The sequence below is a fragment of the Pseudopipra pipra genome, chromosome 28 (assembly GCF_036250125.1).
Source record: "Pseudopipra pipra isolate bDixPip1 chromosome 28, bDixPip1.hap1, whole genome shotgun sequence".
Taxonomy (NCBI): Eukaryota; Metazoa; Chordata; class Aves; order Passeriformes; family Pipridae; genus Pseudopipra; species Pseudopipra pipra.
In genome coordinates, this window is record NC_087576.1 from 1,856,829 (window position 1) to 1,876,487 (window position 19,659).

At 56.1% G+C, this 19,659-nt stretch overlaps 2 protein-coding genes across 12 annotated transcripts in view; both read left to right on the forward strand.

Moving 5' to 3' along the window:
- Positions 1–1,225: 1,225 nt before the first annotated feature.
- SLC39A14 (solute carrier family 39 member 14) lies at positions 1,226–12,654 on the forward strand. Of its 6 annotated transcripts, XR_010425480.1 has the most exons (11): positions 1,226–1,512; positions 4,448–4,508; positions 4,714–4,983; positions 5,076–5,262; positions 7,285–7,454; positions 7,944–8,066; positions 8,152–8,337; positions 8,555–8,762; positions 9,456–9,640; positions 9,885–12,328; positions 12,364–12,654. XR_010425480.1 is itself a non-coding variant. In XM_064638008.1 (10 exons), exons 1-10 carry the CDS (start codon positions 1,241–1,243, stop codon positions 10,029–10,031), a joined length of 1,809 nt encoding a protein of 602 aa, XP_064494078.1. In that variant the 5' UTR covers positions 1,226–1,240; the 3' UTR covers positions 10,032–12,654. The 6 variants fall into 6 exon arrangements, 5 of the variants coding, with proteins under 5 accessions (XP_064494078.1, XP_064494077.1, XP_064494079.1 ...); XM_064638008.1 differs by lacking the exon at positions 7,285–7,454 and adding an exon at positions 5,880–6,049 and having other exon boundaries at positions 9,885–12,654; XM_064638007.1 differs by having other exon boundaries at positions 9,885–12,654.
- Positions 12,655–15,750: 3,096 nt separating this feature from the next.
- The window catches only part of PPP3CC (protein phosphatase 3 catalytic subunit gamma), a 34,517-nt gene continuing 30,608 nt past the window's right edge, over positions 15,751–19,659 (forward strand). Inside the window, exon 1 of one of the 6 annotated variants that reach the window (XM_064638134.1) lies at positions 15,751–15,922. In XM_064638134.1, coding sequence (XP_064494204.1) covers positions 15,871–15,922 — 52 coding nt within the window. In that variant the 5' untranslated portion in view covers positions 15,751–15,870. The remainder of the gene's footprint in view (positions 15,923–19,659) is intronic. The other 5 variants (XM_064638138.1, XM_064638136.1, XM_064638135.1 and 2 more) reach the window with 5 other exon arrangements.

Sequence of the window (19,659 nt, forward strand, 5' to 3'; positions counted from 1 at the left end):
GCTGCTCCTTCTTGGAGTGGGGGGGTGGGTGACAGGGGTGGGTCATTCCCCTCATTCCCAGGGATGGAGAGGGGACACGGAGAGGGGGGGGTCACAGCAATGCTGTCACCCTGTGCCCCTGGTTAATCATTGATCCCTTTATCCCTGTTTATTTGCCGGTCCAGGCGGACTTTGGCAGCCCTGGCCCAGCCTGGGTTGGGATTTGGGAGCAAAACTTGGCTCGGGGAGGGGGGCTGGGGGTGCTGGGACAAAGTGGGGGGGGCAGGATGGGGGGTCCCTGCTCTTCCTGGCCCCTCACCAGCAGCTTTTTATACCCCAGCACTGCCTTGTCCCTGCCCTTGCTGGCTCCTTGGCACAGGGAGAGGAGCCAGGACCAGCCCTGGCAGGATTTGTCCCTCCCCCAAATCCCCCCAGCCCTTCCCAGGGGGTCCTTGGGGTGCCCTGTCCCCTTGGGAAGGGGTTGAGGGGTGTCCTGTGCCCCCAAAGGGTGTTTGGGGAGGTGGTCTGAGGGATGTTCTGTAACCCCAAGGGTTATAGAACCCCCCCTGTGCCCCTGAGGGGTGTTTTGGGGGGTCCTTGGGGTGCCCAGTGCCACTGAAGGGACATTTAGGGGGGTCCATGTGGTGCCTTGTGCCCCCGGGGTGGGTTTTTGGGTGGTCTTCGGGTGGTTTTGGGGGGTCCTGGGGTGGGTTTTAGGGGTTTTTTTAGGTAGTTCTTGTGTGGTTTTGGGGGGAGTGGGTGATTTTTAGGGATCCTGGTCCCCCCAGGTGTGTTTTTGGGAGGTTTTGGGATGTGGTTTTTGGGGGTCCAGTTCCCCCTAAGTGTTGTTTTGGGGGTCCCTGTCCCCGCAGATGTGTTTTTGGGTGTTTTATGGGTATTTTGGTGGGGGGCGGGTGTGTTTTTGGGATGTTCTTGGGTGGTTTTGGGGTGTTTTTGGGAGTCCCAGGTGTGTTATTGGGTTTTTATGGGGTGTTTTTGGGGGTCCCGGGTGTGGTTTTGGGTGTTTTGGGGGGGTCCCAGGTGTGGTTTTGGGGGGTCCCGCGTGTGTTTTTGGGTGGTTTTGGGGGTGTTTTTGGAGTCCCGGATGTGGTTTTTGGGTATTTGGGGGGGGTCACGGGTGTATTTTGGGGTGTTTTGGGGGGGTCCCGGGTGTATTTTGGGGTGTTTTTGGGGGTCCCGGGTGTGTTTTTGGGTGTTTTTGGGGTGTTTTAGGGGGTCCCAGGTGTGTTATTGGGTTTTTATGGGGTGTTTTTGGAGTCCCGGGTGTGGGTTTTGGGTATTTGGGGGGGTCCCGGGTGTATTTTGGGGTGTTTTTGGGGGTCCCGGGTGTGTTTTTGGGTGGTTTTTGAGGGTCCCGTTCCCCCCACGCAAAGCCGCGGGGGGGCGTGGCCATGTCCCGGAGGGGGGCGTGTCCCTGGTCTCCGCCAGCCAATGGGAGCGCTCCCCGTGCCCGCGCGCCGAGCGTGCGCCCTGCGCGGCCCCGCGCGAGCGGCGGCGGGAGCGGGAGCGGAGGTAGGACCGGGATGGGCCGGGATGCACCGGGATGGACCGCGCCGGGACGGGACGGGGAACGGTGCGACGGGCCGGGGAAACCGCTGCGGGGACGCGGCACCGCGGGGAGCGCGGCGGGGCCGCGGGGGGAGCGCGCTGGAGCCGGCCCCGAGCCCCGGATGGGGATGGGGATGGGGGAGAGGATCCCTGCGGGATGCGGGGAAGGCTGCAGGGAAGGCTGCAGGAGAGCGGGGTTGGGGTGTAGGAGCGGGCCTAGGCTTGGAGGCAGCGGGGGGGGGTCGCTTTGGGGCTGCCAGCGGGGTCTGGGGCAGGTGGAGGTGGGCTCTGGGGTGCAGGACGCTGTTATGGGGTGCAGGACCCAATTTTGGGACGCGGGACCCTGCTATGGGGTCTGGCACCAGCAGTGCAAGCTCTGGGGCCGGGCAGGGGGCAAAAGGGCCGGGCATGGGGACTGGGGGAGGGGATGGGGCAGGGCCGGGGGGGCAGCAGGAGCAGCTTCAGCACGGGGGGCACTGGGGGGGGTCCGTGTAGGGTGGGCTGGCCGGGATATTCCCCTGTTTGCTGCCCGCCTGCCCGCCCCGGGGCCTGCGGGGAGAGGAAGGGACAAGACACTGCCCGGAGGCTCCAGGGGGGGCAGAGGGGGATCCGTGACCCGAGAAACGTGGCCCCGGGACGTGCCCCAGGGCACGGAAACCCTCCTGGAAACCCTCCTGGAAACCCCTCCTGCCCGCGGGGCGTGTGGAGCAGCGTTTGCTCCGGAAGGAGCTCGGCCCCGCCGGCTCCAGGAGCGGGATTCATCCCGGTGGGGTTTTCGGGAGCCCCCAGTGCACCCCTCCCCTTCCAGTCTTGCGCCAGCGAGCGGGATTTCGGGAAGAGCTGGCGCGGGGCTGACGTCGCCGGGGTCATGGCTTTGCCAGCGGTTCTTATTCCCCGGCGTCACCTTCCCGCTGGCGGATCGATGACCGCTGGGAAGTGAAGCCCAGGGAGATGGGAAGGACTGGCGTGGCCTCGGGAGCTGTGTTGTGTGCTGTCGTGGCATCGCTCCCGGGCACATCCCTCGCCGGGCATCCGTCCCCTTCCCGTGGCAGCGGTTTGTCCCCGTGCCCCATCCCAGAGGGAGATAAAGTAGGTCAGGCGCTGGCTCCGGGCTCCGGGAGCGGATCCCGGCGGGAGGACGCCCTTGGAGGTAGCGGGCAGGAGGCTGGGACGCTCCGCGGGTGGGGTGGCGAGGGGGCCGCGCTCCGGGGGTGTTCGCTGCACACCCCCCTTTGCCCCGGGATGCGGGGATGGATGGACGGATGGATGGATGGATGTGTTTGGCACCCTCCCGCCTTGCCCTGAGCTCCCCGTGGCTTTCGGGGGGCCGGAGCCCCATATGTCCCTCTTTGGGCCCTTCCGCAGGGGCGGCTCCTCCACCTCGTTTTTGCCCTAAAACGGAGCGAGCCCGTGCGGCTCCTGCCGCTGCCCGGCTCTGCCTGCGCGGCGCTTCCTGCCTTTCCTTTGGCAGCTGGGGCAGGAGTCCGAGGTCCGGTTTTCCACCCTGGGTGTATCCGGCTCAGCCCGGCTTCGGGAGAAACCCCTGGGAGCGATTTTGGCTCCGGCGGGGGCTGCGTGCCTTGGCACGGGCCGGGACAGGCGGTGTGCGACCCGGCGGGATGGCTCCAGGCGGGATCAGGGATACGGGGAGCACTCGGCTGGCACGGGCAGGGAAGGGCAGCCAATGTCCCCCGTCCCGGGACACGCGGCCACTGGGGCAGACCTTTGGCACCGTGGGCAGTGTGCCAGCACCTGTGGGAGTCACCAGGATGTCCCATGTAGCCTGAGAGGATCCACCTGGGATGGGTGGGTTGGGATAGGGAGGGAGAAGCAGAGGAAGAGTCCGGGCTTGCTGAAGAGGCAGAGGTCCCTTAGGTACCCCCACTCAGCACCAGCACCCCACTGGATGAGCTCCCTTCCCATGTTTTGGGAGGAGAGGGGTTAAGCCAAAGCATCCGAGCTAAGCCCTGGCAGGAGGAGGCTAAAACCTCCCCAGAACAAAGCTCACAAGGTGGTGGTAAGCTGGTAAAACCTGTGGGAATGTGGGAGCCTTCGGAGGGGGAGCGGGGTCCTGGATGGGGAGCAGGGTCCTCCTGTGCCCCTTTTCCTCACAGTCCTGGCCCCCAGGTTATTTTCAGAACAATTGCTTGGCCGGGCTTCAAAAATGTCCTGGGCTCATTTTTGGAGGAGCCCGGAGCCTGCGAGCTCTCAGCACAGGCTGTGGGGTATCCCAGGGAGATCCGGGAGCCCCTGGGAAGGGCAGCCAGGAGGCAGGACACGCCTGGAGCCCCGCACTGGGATCGGGGTGGCTGCTGCACTTACGGAACCAGCGGACTGTTACTCTCTCCTGGTCCTTGTGAATCCCGAGTTTGCCGCCCACCTCTCAGTGCAGTTTTCCCAGGAAGGCAGCCCAGGCCCTGCTCCAGCCTCTCGGGTGCCTCCCACAGTGGACGTGCAGGTCGTGCCTGGCGTGTCGTCCCCCCCCTCGCCCCGTCTCCCCCAGCCCCTTCCTTTGCACCCCGGGTTTGTGCCACCCCACTTTTATTGATCCCCGGCGCGTATGAAAGGAGCAGAGAGGGCAAGGATTGACTCTGGGCAAACACTATAAAGGCACCTACAGTTGGAGCCGGGGAAGGAGCCGGTTCATGGTAATTATCCGGGTTAAAATATAACCCCGTGAAAGTTCCACCTCTGTCCCCTGGGTTCCCACGTCCTCCGAGCTCCTGGAGGGATTTGTGTCCAGGTCCTGGAGGGATTTGTGTCCCGTTCCTGGTGACGCCGAGGGGACCCACGCGTGGCTGGGAGCTGGAGCGTGACTCCTCACACCACGGAGAGCTGGATTTGGGGCTGGCAGAGGCACAAGCCCTGCCTGCTTCCCACCACCTGCTGCTCTTCCCAGGGTCCCGAGGTGCTGCGGAGCTGGAGAACCCCCGGGAGCCGTGTCCTGGCAGCCCCCCACGGTGAGCAGAGGGTGGCTCAGAGTGGGGGAGAAGCGGGTGGTCCTGTATACAAGTCCCCCCTCAAGATCTGGGTGCTCTCAACGCTGCATCCCCTTTTCCCTGAGGAGGAAATGTGCCATCTCCCGACGGAGCTGTGGGGTGGAGGAGCGGCGGTTGGAGCGCTGGGAACGCCAAAGCCAACAGCAGTGTGTGTTTTCCCTCCCAGCATCCCAGAGGCACCATGATCCCCAGCGCGGGCCCCCGGAGCTGCTGCCTGCTCCTGCTGCTCTGCCTCCTTCCCTGCCCGCGGGTCCGGGCGGGCAGGGACAGCCCGGGAGTCTCCGCAGCCTCCTTCCTGCAGGATCTGCTCCAGCGCTACGGAGAGAGCCAGACCTTGAGCCTCAAGCAGCTCAAGGCCCTGCTGAACCGCCTGGACGTGGGAGTGGGACACGCCAACGTCTCCCAGTCACCGCAGCAGCGCCTGAACCTCTCCCGGGTAGGGCCCCAAAACCTCCCTGCAGATCCCAAAACCTCCCTGCGGAGCTGCGGGAGTCTCAAGGCACGTTCCTGTTCCCTTCCCTTCCCCAGTGCTTCAGCTCCGTGGAGCTTTTTGCCATCCACAACCTGAGCGAGGGCTCTGCCGTGGGGCACAGGGAGTTCAAGGAGTTCTGCCCCACCATCCTGCAGCAGCTGGAGTCGGGGGCGTGCGCCTCCGAAAACCTGGAAAATGAGGAAAACGAGCAGACGGAGGAGGGCAGACCCAGCTCGGCTGAAGGTAAGAGGGGAGCTGGAGGGGCACAGGCCCTGCCCAGGCCCAGGCACGGAGCTCAGGAGCGATGAGGCACCCCGGGACCTCCAGCACAGGTGGTTCCCGCTCCTGGGAATTCCTTGCCTGCAGCAGGCAGGAATCCCCACGGGTTTTCCTCGCTGTGGATTGTGCCGTGGCATGGTTTCGCCGGGATAACCTCTGTGCCTCCGGGATAGCTGGATGAGGAGGGGACCTTGCCATGAGTCCCTGTGGGTGGGAGGGGGTGGCCTGGCACTTGGAGGGACCCGCTGGCCTCCAGCCACCAATGGATGCTCAACCAGCTCCCGCGTATCCCGCTCCTGACGATGCCCATGGTCTTGGATCAGCTGCCCTGAGCCCCACCCTGGGGCTGGCTCGGGAAAGCCTTTTCCAAGTAACCCAATGGTTTCATTCCCACTTTCCCTGCACCAAAAAAAACGATGGTTTTGTCGCAGCTGAGACATCCAGAGCACAGGGAGAGACCCTCCAGTGCCACGTGGCACAGGAATAGACCCGGAGCCAGCCCTTTCCCGCCCGCCCGGATCCGGGCTCTCCGAGAGCCTCGGTAATGTCTGGCCCCTCTGGTTTCTTCTCGTTCTCCGCAGTGTGGGGCTTTGGTTTTCTCAGTGTGTCCATGATTAACGTGGCCTCCCTGCTCGGAGTCCTCATCGTGCCGTGCTCCGCCAAGGCCTTTTTCCGCCGGGTCCTCACGTTTTTCATCGCGCTGTCCATCGGCACGCTGCTCTCTAACGCGCTCCTCCAGCTCATCCCAGAGGTGCGGTAGAACGTCCCTGCCCTCTCTTCCCGGCTCCGGGGCCCTCTCTGCCTCCAAACCCCGCCGAATCCAGCCGGTCCCTTCCGTCACCCGAGGCTCAGGGCTCGTCTCAGGGGCTTTTCTCGCCCCCTCCGAGCACCAGGAAACCCTCTGGAGCGGGCGGGGAGGCTGTGTCCTCCAGCCCTGCCGGGTCTGAGGAGTGGGAATGTGCTCCTGGAGTGGCCAGGAGTTTATCCCTTGGAGGAATGTGCTCAGCCATCAGTCTCCCAGGACTAGTGGGAGAGTACTGCGAAACAGAGGAAATATCCATAAAAAAGGAGGAAATATCCATATAAAAACACGGAGAACAGCATCAGCTTCCTCTGGAATCAACCAAATTTTACAAGGCCTTTATTGCCTGTATTTTTTTCGGCCCCCCTGCCTCTCCCTGATTTCCCAGCCCGGTGTTTCCACAAGGGTTCAGGCTTCCCTGAGGTTTCCTGGTGCTCTGATGGGACCAACAAGAAATACTGCAAATTAATTGTGTTGTAATTGCCCAGTTCTGGAGTTGAATAAATCCACACGGATTTGGACACCTTTGGAACACTGTCCAGGTGGCTCCTCGGAGCACAAGTAGCTCCTGGGTAGAGGACGAGCTGGATCCGAGCTCCTGCACATCCAGCCTTAAAATTCCACAGGGTTTTTTTCCCCCTGGCATTGCCAGGGCAACGATCACCTCACCCGTCTTGGCAGTGGGATGTTTTTCCAAGGCTCCCTTTCAACTCCAGAACTGCAACTTTTATTCGCTGGACATAAAAACCAAGCGCCTCTAATTCCTGATTTTTCCGGGAATCGGGATGCCGCGCGTACGCTCCAGCCTCGCCAGCGCTCGGAGCATCCCGGCGTGGGATGGGGATGGAGCGTACGAGGTGCTCAGGGAACCTGGGCGCTCCGTGGCTCGGGAATGGCTCGTGGAGCAGAGCTGGGGGCTGGCTGGGACACGGCCTGGCTGCCAAAACCCGCTCGCTCCAAGAATCCAACCCTTCCCAAAGAGCCATTCCCAAAGCCGCCCGGCGCCAGGTCCCAGCCAAGCCGAGATGAACAACAATCACTAATGAATGTCCTCTTCTCTCCCCTCTCTCCCTCCCTCCTCTCTCTGTCCTGTCGGTGTGGATTCCTTCCCTCCCTGTGCCCGCCTTGATCCCCTCCCTCGCCTTTCCCGTTCCCCCGGGGTGGGTTTGGCTCTCACGCCTCAGTCTGGGGTTACGGTTTCCTCTGCGTGTCCGTCATCTCCCTGTGCTCGCTGGTGGGAGCCAGCGTGGTGCCCTTCATGAAGAAGACCTTTTACAAGCGGCTGCTCCTCTACTTCATAGCTCTGGCGATTGGAACTCTCTACTCCAACGCCCTCTTCCAGCTCATTCCCGAGGTAGGGAGAGGACCGGGCGGGTCTGTGCTTTTCTCTCTCTCTCTCGGGGGCTGTTTCTCTCTCTGGCTGGAGAAGGGGAAGGCGGCGTCGGAGGGGAGCCCAGAGCGAGGTACGGAGGCTGGAAGCCCCTTGGAACTACAGTTTGGAAGGGAATTGCTGCAGGCAGAGCCCAGTCTGCTTCAAGCAGAGAATCACTGTTTTATTGCCTTTCCTGGCCCTGAAGGCAGGTCCTCTCTGAGCGTGGAGCCCTGGTTTTGGCATCCCTGCCCCAGGGCGGGTGCTGGATCCGATGCCTTGGGGCACAGCCAGCTTGGAGGAGGGAATGAGGGAGATTAAAGGTGCACAAAGGCATTTTCTGAGCTTGTCCCCAAAGCAGCTGCTGCTTAGAGAGGTCAGAAAGCTGTGCCACCCCCTCTGGGGCCTAAAGTAGATGAAGGACCCTGCCAGGGACTGTTCCTCATCCTCTCCCATGGCCCCTCCTGCCTGCAGGCGTTTGGATTCAACCCTCAGGAAGATTATTACGTTTCCAAATCCGCCGTGGTGTTCGGGGGCTTCTACCTCTTCTTCTTCACGGAGAAGGTCCTGAAGATGCTCCTGAAGCAGAAGGACCAGGTGAGGCTGAGCAGGGGCTGGTGGGTGGTGGGGAACAGCGGGAATGTGGGGGTGTCTGACACCCCCGAATCCCCTGATCCCACAGCACCACCACGGGCACAGCCACTACGGCCCCGAGGCTCTGCCCTCCAAGAAGGACCAGGAGGAGGGGGTCACGGAGAAGCTGCAGAACGGGGACCTGGACCACATGATCCCGCACATCACCGGCGAGCTGGAGCGCAAGCCCCCCTCCGGGGATGAGAAGGCTGTGGTGGGCTCCCTCTCTGTCCAGGTGAGCGCCTTGTCCCGTGGGATGGGAACATGGGAAAAGCCCGCCCGTCAACGGAAAGGGAGTCTCGGACCCCAAACCCTCTGCGGGGGGTGGGAAGCAGAGGGCTCCGCTTCTGGATTTCATGAGCGTGGGGATGGTTTTCCCGGCTGGAGGAGGGATCAGCCAACCCCCCCGGAGCGTTTGGGTGCTGAGCCCCCCCGTTGGGGTGCTGTGGCAGGACCTGCAGGCCTCCCAGAGCGCGTGCTACTGGCTGAAGGAGGTGCGGTATTCCGACATCGGGACGCTGGCCTGGATGATCACCCTCAGCGACGGCCTCCACAACTTCATCGACGGGCTGGCCATCGGCGCCTCCTTCACCGTCTCCGTCTTCCAAGGGATCAGCACCTCCGTGGCCATCCTCTGCGAGGAGTTCCCGCACGAGCTGGGTGCGTGAGTCCCCCGGATCTGCCCCTCCGCTGCTCCCCCGGTCCCGCTCTCCTTCAGGGTCGGTCCTTTTCCCCGGAGAGGAAGGGGGATTTTGGGGTGGGATAAACGGCGAGGGGAAGGCGAGGCTGGAAACGGCGCTGAGTAATCGCCGCTCTAAAAATAACGAGGTAATATGATGTCTGAGATTTAAATTTAGATGGAGACATCTGAAGGCAAAGAAAAAAAAAAGAAACCGAAACCCTCGACACCTCGTTGGTTTGGGAGGGGGCGAGGTGGGTTTGGGTGGGAAGGTCCGAATTTAGGGGCAGTGGTGTGGTCAGTGCAGGGGGGTGGGTTTGGGTGTGAATTTAGGGGCAGTGGTGTGCTGTTAGTGGAGGGAGGAGGCAGGTTTGGGTGTGAATATCTGAGTTTAGGGGCAGTGGTGCGCTGTTAGTGGAGGGGAAAGGCAGGTTTGGGTGTGAAGGACTGAATTTAAGGGCAGTGGGGGAGCCCACGCAGGAGCTGGCACAGGATGTGATTTTTGGGGCTGTCCTGTGCGGGGGGAGGAGTTGGACTCAATGATCCTTTGTGTGTCCCTTCCAGCTGAGGACACTCCACGATTTATGACCCGGAGTCCAAGGCGGCCCCTCGGTGCTGTCCCCATGCTGCCAACAGCCCTTCCCTCCTCATCCTCCCGTCCTTTTCTCCCGCAGGGGACTTTGTCATCCTGCTGAACGCCGGGATGACCATCCGCCAGGCTCTTTTCTTCAACTTCATCTCTGCCTGCTGCTGCTACGTGGGCCTGGCCTTCGGCATCGTGGCCGGCAGCCACTTCTCTGCCAACTGGATCTTCGCTCTGGCTGGAGGGATGTTCCTGTACATAGCTCTGGCTGACATGGTAAATCCCGAGCCTGGGTGCGTGGTTGGGATCTTCCCAGGGCTTTTTTCCCAGGAAAACTTTAGCCTGAGGGTGGGTTTGCTCCGTCCCCTTGGCACACGCTTTGCTGTCTCCGCTTTGCTTTGCCTGGCTGAGCGAAATCCACGGGCTGGGGCCGGGGGGGGGGTTGGGTGTTTTTTTCCTGGGAAGAACAGAGCCTTTCCTGTCGCTGAGCCTTTGCCATGCCTGTTTTTTCCCCTCCCAGTTCCCCGAGATGAACGAGGTGAGCCGGGAGGACGAGCAGAACGGCAGCGCCCTGATCACCTTCGCCATCCAGAACGCGGGGCTGCTCACAGGCTTCACCATCATGGTGCTGCTCACCATGTACTCTGGCCAGATCCAGATTGGGTAGGACCAGCCCGAGCTGCAGCCCTGATCCACTTTTTTCCATTTTTTTTTTTTTTTTCTGGGGGGGTGGGGGAAGGGGTTTTCCTTGGGGTTTTTTTTTTTTTCCTTCCCTTTTCCTGCTGCAAGCAAACGACGGTACCTGTGCGGGCACTGACGTCACACTACAGAGGAGACATCGCTTTGAAAGCTGTTCCACAGACCTTCTTTGGGTTTAAGACTGTGAGGGGAGGCTGAATCCCCCCTTCCCATAGGACTGACCTGACCGGAGGATTGCTTTCCCCTGTCATATCCCTGGTCTCCTCGCCTCTCCTGGGAAGGATGGAGTGGGGAGGCAGGAGCTGCTTCAGCCGTGCTCAGAGCATTCCCATGGGATGTGACGCCGTCCTGACCCCTTTGGGGTGGGGACGGATGGGGACAGACCCTTCTTGGAGCGTTCCCATGGGGTGTGACGCTCTCCTGACCCCTTTGGGGGGTGTATGATGGGGACAGACCCTTCTCAGAGCGTTCCCCACCAGCCATCCCTCGGAGCTGTGCTCTCCATGAGGATGAGGAGGCTCATGATGTCACCACCATCCGACGGGGTTTGCTCCTTTCCAGCCCTGGGGAGAGCAGGGTGAAGAGGGTTGGGATTTTAGAGCACACTTTGGGTGTCCATGCTCGGAGCAGAGGACACCAGGCCAGGTTGGAGTGACATGTGGGCTGCTGGGAGAAGCCCGGCGGGATATCCTGACCCCCCCTGTGCTGCTGGAAAAGAGGGGCAAATCCCAACTCCTCCTGGTGGGAAGGGGGGTGAGAGCAGAGCCCTGCCTGGCCGTGGGCTCCCAGCCCAGGGGTCTCTCCTCAGGCTGTGTCCAAGCTCACGGTGACACCCGGGAACAGCCACCGGCTTTTAAACACTGCTGAGGTTCAGGGTGGGGCGGGGGCTGTTTTTAAAACAAAATACCAGACTGTGAACCTCTTTAGGTTGCGTTTTTCCAGCCTTAGGGAGTAGCCAGAGAAGGGTGTTCCAGGCACTTCCCAGCTCTGCCCCCGGGGCTGGCTTTCCCCAGATTCACTACGTGAATTACTAGTTATCATATTGATAATCTTGCCCACCCCACCCCTGTTGCTTGAGGTCCCCTCGCACCCCCTTTCCCCCCCCAAACCTTGTCCTGTACCTGGTGTGAGCTCGTGGCTGTGTGGATAAGCAGGAGTGGATTCAGGGAGCTTCCCGTGGATTGGGATGGAGGAGTGGTGCGGGTGCTTTGGGAAGTGTTTGTGCTTGTCAGGGAGTGTCTTCCCTCCCTCCCTGGCTGTGTAGGGGGTGTGTGTGACAATCCTGCCACCTCAGTGTGGTCCTGGAGCCGAGGATCCCACACCTTCCCTCCCCACCCTGCGGAAAGCAAAGCCAAGGGTGTGCCAGGGATTTTTCCTCAGCCCCTGGCACAGGCTCAGCACCTCCAGCAGCGTTGTACCCTGGCTGGATGGCTGTAGTCCCTGAATTCCCTTAGTTCCCAGCTGGATGCTGTTCTTCCTAAACTCCTGACCGTTGTCACCGAGTCCCTGGACTCTGGCATTCCCAGTATCCTTATGGATCATCACCTCTGCTCTCAGTGGCTTTCCTAGGCTGGGCTTAGTCCCCTCAGCACCACAATGCTGTTGGCTTTGTCCTGCACCCCAAAACCTAAATATGAACTTGTCAAGGAGCAGGGAGCCTTTTTGGGAGCACCCTCCACCCAGAGGTGCCACATGGTCCTCAGGTGATTCCTTCAAGGAAAGATTCCTTCCTTTATCTCGTGTGGTGTCTTGTTTTGTGGATTGTCACCTTAAGTCACTTCTCCCTGTGGGACAGAGCAGCCTGGCCTGCCCTGGCTCGGTCACCTGTGCAGCACCTCACACTCATTCCCTGTGCTGCTGATCCAGGAGGAAAGTGCCACTGGAAACTCCTTTTCTGTGCTTGAGAGAGCTGCAGGCCCGGCCGAGCGACTCGAGGTGGAAAATCTGAGTCCTTGGACTGGCACACGTGCCCTCTCCTCTCTCCCAAGGGAGCGTTTGGAAAAACACCAGGTGGCTGGAGGGTTTCCATGGGGCACCGATGGAAACGTGGTGGAGGAAAGGGGGGGGAATCGGGGTGTTTGTCCCCCGAGGGCTGTGCCTGGGAGGTCCTCTAGAGCTGGGAAGCGGCAGGAGCGATGCTGGGATTCCTGGGAGCTGGTGCAGCCCCTCGGCACAAGGTGGGAATCGTGAATCCGTCGTCTTCTCGTTTCCAGTTTTACCCTGGTTGGGTTTTTTTTTGAGAAATCTGCAACCCGAAAATTTAGGGTGTGGGGGTGAACCCCCTCCCCCAGAGAAACAAGGCTCCCCCTCTTCCCATTCCCAGCTGGACAGGCTGGAACCTGCCAGCAGGGAAGGGATGGGGCAGGCAGGAGGATGAGGAGGGAAAAAAACCCACCCAAATCGAGCTCGTTATGGATTTTCATCCGTGTTTCCCTTCCCGTGTCCAGTTGGAAGCTCCAGTTCCATCTCAGTATTTCAATAACTCAGGTGTTGTGGGAGAGAGAACGCGTTGAAACAAAGAGCGTAACTTATGTCACGTGAACTGTACAGATATTTGTAAAATTCCATAAATAAAATATATTCTGTAATGATGGAGGGTCCCAAGCAGCGACACCTCCCTGTGGGCAGAGCTGGAGGAGGGGGTGAAGGGGTGGCAGCGCTGCTGGCTCAGGATTTTTCCGAGGGGAAGGGTTTGAGCCAGGCTGGGTGATGCAATCCTGATTTTCCAGCTGGATTTCCATGGCTTGTGCAGTGCAGTGCAGCTGACAGAAGATGGCACTGACAACCCCCGGCCTGGCCGCGTGGCACGGCCTTTACGACTCCAAAATCCCCTTTTTTAATTATATATATATAAATTTTTTCTAATTTATTTTAAGCGTATTTCCAAGCAGTGGTTTGGCTGGGAGGAGGAGGAGGTATGGGATGCTGGATTCCTCTCCAGCTCACACGAGGGAGACAGATTCCAAGCAGCGTTCGTGTCCTTGATTCCCCACCCTCCATTAGGGGAAAAAAAAAAAAAAAAAAAGCAGCAAACTTTGCTTTTCCCCTTGCCTTTTTTCTCTCTTTTTTATATACAGTTCCCCCCGAGCTGCCAGCTCCAAGCAGTGAACGCGATTTTTAGGAACCCCGTTGCAGCTAAAGAAAATAAATCTAGAAATTCTGGGGTGCTTTATAAAAAAAAAAAAAAAATGTTATTTTAAGGAAGGGAGGGCTTGGTGTGCATCTGACTTGCTCCCACTCCCTCTCAGCGCTTCCAGTGCTTAGGGAGTGTGGGGGGCTTTGGCTGGGCTTTTTTTTTTGCTGTAAAATCCTCATGTTTTGGTGAATGCCTGAAAGTTCAGCTGCCTCAGCAGGGCCTGCTGGCTGGGCTAATAGAATCCTGGGAAGGTTTGGGGCAGAAGGGATCAGATCCAGTGCCACCCCCTGCCACGGGCAGGGACACTTTCCACTAGCCCAGGTTGCTCCAAGCCTCTTCCAACCTGGCCTTGGATGCTCCCAGGGATGGGGCATCCTCTGGGAAATCCATTCCAGGGCCTCACCACCCTCACAGGGAAGAATTCCTTCCATATATCCCATCTAACCCTGCCCTCCTGCAGTCCACAGAGGGCTTGGTTGGTGACTGGAGCCCAAGCGCCGCTGCCATTGGAATAGATAATTTTACAGATAATTTTACTAGATGATTTTTTTAAAAAATTTATTATTCTTTTAAATTTTTTTACTAGATAATTTTACAGGTAATTTTACTAGATTTTTTTTTAAAATTTACTAGATGATTTAAAAAATTTTTTTTTACTAGACAGTTTTACAGATAATTTTACTAGATAATTTTTTCAATTTTTTTTACCAGATAATTTTACTAGATAATTTTTTTCAATTTACCAGACAACTCTTTTAAATTTTTTTACTAGATAATTTTACAAGTAATTTTACTAGATAATTTTTTTCAATTTACTAGATAATTCTTTTACTTTTTTTTTTTTTTTACCAGATAATTTTACAGGTAATTCTACTAGGTAATTTATTTTCAATTTACTAGATAATTTAAAAAAAAAAAATTTTACTAATTTTACAGATAATTTTACGAGATAATTTTTTTCCCAATTTACTAGATCACTCTTAAATTTTTTTTTTACTGGATAATTTTACAGGTAATTTTACTAGATTTTTTTTTTCCATTTACTAGATACTTTATTATTATTATTATTATTATTTTACTAGATAATTTAAAAAAAATTTTACTAGTTTTACAAATAATTTTACGAGATAATTTTTTTTCCCAATTTACTAGATAACTCTTTTAAATTTTTTTTTTTACTAGATAATTTTACAGGTAATTTTACTAGATAATTTTTTTCCCATTTACTAGATACTTTATTATTATTATTATTTTTACTAGATAATTTTTTTCCATTTACTAGATACTTTTTTATTATTATTATTATTTTTACTAGATAATTTTACAGGTAATTTTACTAGATAATTTTTTTCCCATTTACTAGATACTTTATTATTATTTTTTTTTACTAGATAATTTTTTTCCATTTACTAGATACTTTTTTATTATTATTATTATTATTTTTACTAGATAATTTTACAGGTAATTTTACTAGATAATTTTTTTCCCATTTACTAGATACTTTATTATTATTATTTTTTTTACTAGATTTTTTTTCCATTTACTAGATACTTTATTATTATTATTATTATTATTATTATTATTATTATTTTTACTAGATAATTTTACAGGTAATTTTACTAGATAATTTTTTTCCCATTTACTAGATACTTTATTATTATTATTATTATTTTTACTAGATAATTTTTTTCCATTTACTAGATACTTTATTATTATTATTATTATTATTATTATTTTTACTAGATAATTTTACAGGTAATTTTACTAGATAATTTTTTTCCCATTTACTAGATACTTTATTATTATTATTTTTTTACTAGATAATTTTTTTCCATTTACTAGATACTTTTTTATTATTATTATTATTATTTTTACTAGATAATTTTACAGGTAATTTTACTAGATAATTTTTTTCCCATTTACTAGATACTTTATTATTATTTTTTTTTACTAGATTTTTTTCCATTTACTAGATACTTTTTTTTATTATTATTATTATTATTATTATTTTTACTAGATAATTTTACAGGTAATTTTACTAGATAATTTTTTTCCCATTTACTAGATACTTTATTATTATTTTTTTTACTAGATAATTTTTTTCCATTTACTAGATACTTTTTTATTATTATTATTATTATTATTTTTACTAGATAATTTTACAGGTAATTTTACTAGATAATTTTTTTCCCATTTACTAGATACTTTATTATTATTATTATTATTTATTTTTTTACTAGATAATTTTTTTTACTAGACGATTTCACAGCCCCTTCCCACCCAACCCCGGGGGGTGATTCCGGGACTGTCACCTCCGACGCCGCCATGTCGCCCCCCCTCCGTTGCTTAGCAACCACCCCCTTCCCCTCCAAGATGGCGGGCGGGGCGGGGCGGGCGCGGCGCCTGCGCTGGGCGGGCTGCGAGGGGAAGGCGAGGAGGAGGAGGAGGAGGAGGAGGAGGGGGGCAGAGGGCGGAGGGCGGTGTGGTGGTGGTGGTGGCGGCGGCCGCGGCGGCGGCGGCGGGGGCGGGATCGCAGCGCCGCGGAGCCGCCGCCGGGAGCACCCCCCGCGGCCCCCCGTGCGAGGGGAGCGGTGAGGGGGCACGGCGGTGGGGAGGAGGAAGAGGAGGAGGAGGAGGAGGAGGAGGAGGAGGGAGCGGTGCCACCGCCACCATGTCCGGGCGCGGCCACAACAAGCTGCCGACCACCGAGCGCATCGTCAAGGGTGAGGGGAGGAAGGGAGGGGAGTGGGGGGGCGGCCAGGGCGCCCCCTGCCTGCGCGGGGGGGAGCTGGGATCGGGATGGGAGGGGGCTTCAGGCTGGGGAAACCCCCCCTAGGAAAAAAAAAGGGGAGTGTGGTTTGGGAGGGGGGGGGCGTCCCCAGGCTGGGGGAGCCCGGAGAAAAGGGGGGGGGGGTATGCGTGGTTGGGAAGGGGGTGTCTGGTTTGGAAGGAAGGGGAGGGGTCGCCAGGTTGGGGGAGACCCCCCCCCTCCTCGCTCAAGCTGGGGGAGCGTGGAGAAAGGGGGGCAGCGTGGATTTGGGGGGATGGGATGGTTTTGGGGCGGGGGGGGGTTATGGCCAGGTTGGGGGAACCTCGAGAAGGGAAAGGGGAGCGTGGTTTGGGGGGGTCCCCCAGTTGGGGGAGATCCCCCGGGTTGGGAGAGACACCCCCCTTTCCCCCCCGGGTTGGGGGAGCTTGGAGAGAGATGGGGGGGGGGGAGCGTAATTTGGGGAGCCCCCCGAGGTTGGGGGAGCCCGGAGAAAGCGGGGGGGCTATGCCTGGTTTGGAGGGGGGGGTCCCCAGGCTGGGGGAGCCCTGAGAAAAGGGGGGGCTGCCTGGTTTGGAGGGGGGCACCCCCAGGTTGGGGGCACCCAGAGAGAGGGGGGAGATGCCTGGAGTGGTGGGGAAGGGGTGTTCTGGTGAGTCACCCCCCCCTTGTGTGGGAGCCCTGAGTCAGGGGGAGCCTGTTTTTTTTTGGGGGGGGGTCGTCCCCAAACCGGGACAGTCCTGAGTGGGGGGATCCTGGGGAGGGGGCACCCCTAGGCTGAGGGAGCCTGGAAGAGGTGGAGGGGATACCTGGCTTGGGGGGGACCCCCAGGCTGGGGTAGCCCAGAGGCGGGGGGGGATGCTTGGAGCAGCGGGGGGGTCGTTCTGGTGGGTCAGACCCCTTAAGGGAGAGCCCTGAGTGGGGGGGTCAGGCTGGGGGGACACCCCCTGTTGTATCCTCTCCACAGGGGAGCCAGGGGGGTCTCTCTGGTTTTGGGGGGGCACCTCTGTTCTATGGGGGGCACTCGTACTGGGGGGAGGCATTTTTGGCCCCCCCTGTCCAAGAGGATGCGGCCCCCCCTCCCTCCTTTCTCTGCTGCAGTGTGAGGAAAGGGGGGGGTCCTGTGGACCCCCAGCCCTGTGGGCACAGGTGACAAGGCGGGAAGGTGACATCAGGGGACATCCCTGTTCGAGGGGGGGATCCCCATCCCGGGGAGGGTGCAATCCATCACACCCACGAGGTCCGAGCCCCCCCAGCCTGGGGTGCTCGGGGTGGGATGGGGGGGTGCAGAGCCCACCCTCCGCTCATCCCGCCGGCTCCCGGTGTCTTTCCTCCCCCAAATCCCCGCTCCCCGCTCGGATGCCCCGCGGGCGGTGCCAGCTGGCCCCCTCTCCGGCCCCGTTATAGTAGGTACTATTTTGGAAAGAGCAGAAGACACCGAAGCAGTTAACGAGGAGAGAAATACGTTATGGGAGAAACTCCTGGATCGGGAGGAGGAGGAGGAGGAGGAGGCTGGGGGGGATGCACATTTCGCTGCCCTAATTGATCCGGTGCCATCCATGTCCCCGGGAACATCCACTGGGTGCCTCAACTTTTGCCGAGAGGCTCCAAGTTACACAATCACCCCGTTATTAAACCTCCCCCCCCTCCACGGCTTCGGTCATTCCAGGCTGCTGGAAGCAGCAGATCTCCCAGGAACAGTTGTAATCCACGGCCATGGAGGTGTCCCCACCACGCTGCCATCCCTCCCTTCCCCTCTGGATGCATCCAGGCGATTTCTTTCCATTTTTTTTTTTCCTTTTCCTTTTTAGCCTGTCATGTGGCCGATCACATGTTTAATGTTAATAACCTCAAACCCAGGGAAAGGGGATCCGGGTGGCAGCCGGAGCGTGGAGGCCCCTCGGGCCCTGGTTGAAGGGGGGGTGAAGCTCCCAGGGGTTTGGTTTTGGGTTTTTATTTTTCAGTGGGAATAATGCCAGAGCACTCCTGGATTTGGGGAGGGGTCCTGGGAGGGGGTGTGTGGTGGTTTGTAGGTCTCCCGAGTGGCCGGTGCTGCCCGTAAATCTCCTGCTAAATCCCAGGCAGCTGCCTGTGTTTAGGTTGGCCTTGTTCGGGAAAGGTAATGTCAATGCAGCCATTATGATTCAGCTGAGTCGGCCGTATCCATGCGCTCTCCCTGCCTGCCGGGGCTTCCAGATCCCGGGAATCCCTGGCAGGGATCCTGCCTGCTTGGCAACAGCCCCCCCCCACCCCCTCCAGTATCCATAGGATCCCGCTAATTGTGGTCATTAATCCATATCCAAGCAGGGTGGAGGCTCACAGCCTGCTCCGTGCTCCAACGCTCCAAAATCCACGTGAACTTCCCATATTATCCCCCCCCCCCCCAAGGATAATTTTCCAGCTGGGGAGGGAAAATCGGGATATCTCCTTCCGAGGGCCGGGATTTATTGTTTGAAGGTGGCGACGTTGTTCGTGGTTATTAATAATTAAAAAGCTGAAGATAAAAAGCTCGTTTTGTTCTGTGGAAAATGCCTGCAATTAAGTAGGATGTGGAATTTTAACTATGTTTAACCTATATATTTACATCTCCAGGGCCCTGCAGAAGCGTTAACTGTAATTAAGTTTTTAGGCAGGGGAAATGCAGCATTTCCAGTTTTTAGGCTTAAACTTGTACTGGGGAGAACTTCCTTATTTAAAATCTCGAATTTTGGGGTAGGTCAGGAGCTGCTTCTTTAAAATCTCTAATTTTGAGGTGCCACAGGGATTGGTTTTTATTAAAATCTTGAATTTCGGGGTAAGTCAGGAAATTGCTGCTTTTAAAACAGGGAATTTTGGGGTGTGCCAAGAGTTGCTTTTTTATTAAAATCTGGAATTTTGGGGCCAGAACTGCTCTTTAGTAGCCCAGTTCTAGCAGGAAACTGGTGGCTGGTGGTAACAGAGACCATTAATGTCCAAACTTGGTGCTCTCTGGGGAGCACTTGGGGTAGTTCTGCTGGAAATCTGAGGGATTAGGGGGTCTGGTTGTCTGTATTATCCCAAAGTTAGGCCTGAATTAACTGTTGGATCGCCAGAATTCACTGGTGGATCCCACATCTGAAATCCACATTATTCAGGGCAGGTGCTGGAGCTCAGCACTGCAGGGTGGGTGTTTTCCCTCTCCGTGCCCGTTCCAAACAAACCTGCAGGGATCTTCTTGCAGTTTTTGTTGCATTTTGCTCCATTTTTCGTGCGTTTGGAGGGTTCCCCCTCCAGCAGATCACACCTGCAAGGTGTGACATCCTCTGGGAAGCAGAGCTGCGTCCGTGAGGATCCTTCCCCCTGACCGTGCTGGAAGGTGACCCAGCTCTCTCTCTGTGCAGTTGCATCCATGACAAATCCTTTAAAAACCCAGGATGTTGGGATTTAGACACCAGGCTGATCCAGAGCAAATAATCTGCTGGAATTTTTCTGCTATTGGTGTTGTTATTTTGTGTCTGTGAACACACACGGTGCCGTTGGGGAGCGGGGAGCCGGGAGCAGCCGGGATCCAGTGCCCTGGTTTTGGCAGCTGTTGTGTGTTTGTTGGAAGTCAGACACATCCCTAATTCCCATCCTGTTCCACGATGCCTGTGCTGTGATTTCTGAAGGAATTCCTGCTTTTCTGAGGTGGGGTGAAACCAAGGAATTGTGGTGTAAAGCTGGGACCGGTGCTGG

Coding starts and splice junctions, on each gene's coding strand:
- SLC39A14 (XM_064638008.1), top strand. CDS start 1,241: ATGGGGTGTTTTTGGAGTCCCGGGTGTGGGTTTTGGGTATTTGGGGGG. Junction 6,050..7,943: donor TCCTCCAGCTCATCCCAGAG/GTGCGGTAGAAC, acceptor TCCTGCCTGCAG/GCGTTTGGATTCAACCCTCA. Junction 8,067..8,151: donor TCCTGAAGCAGAAGGACCAG/GTGAGGCTGAGC, acceptor CTGATCCCACAG/CACCACCACGGGCACAGCCA.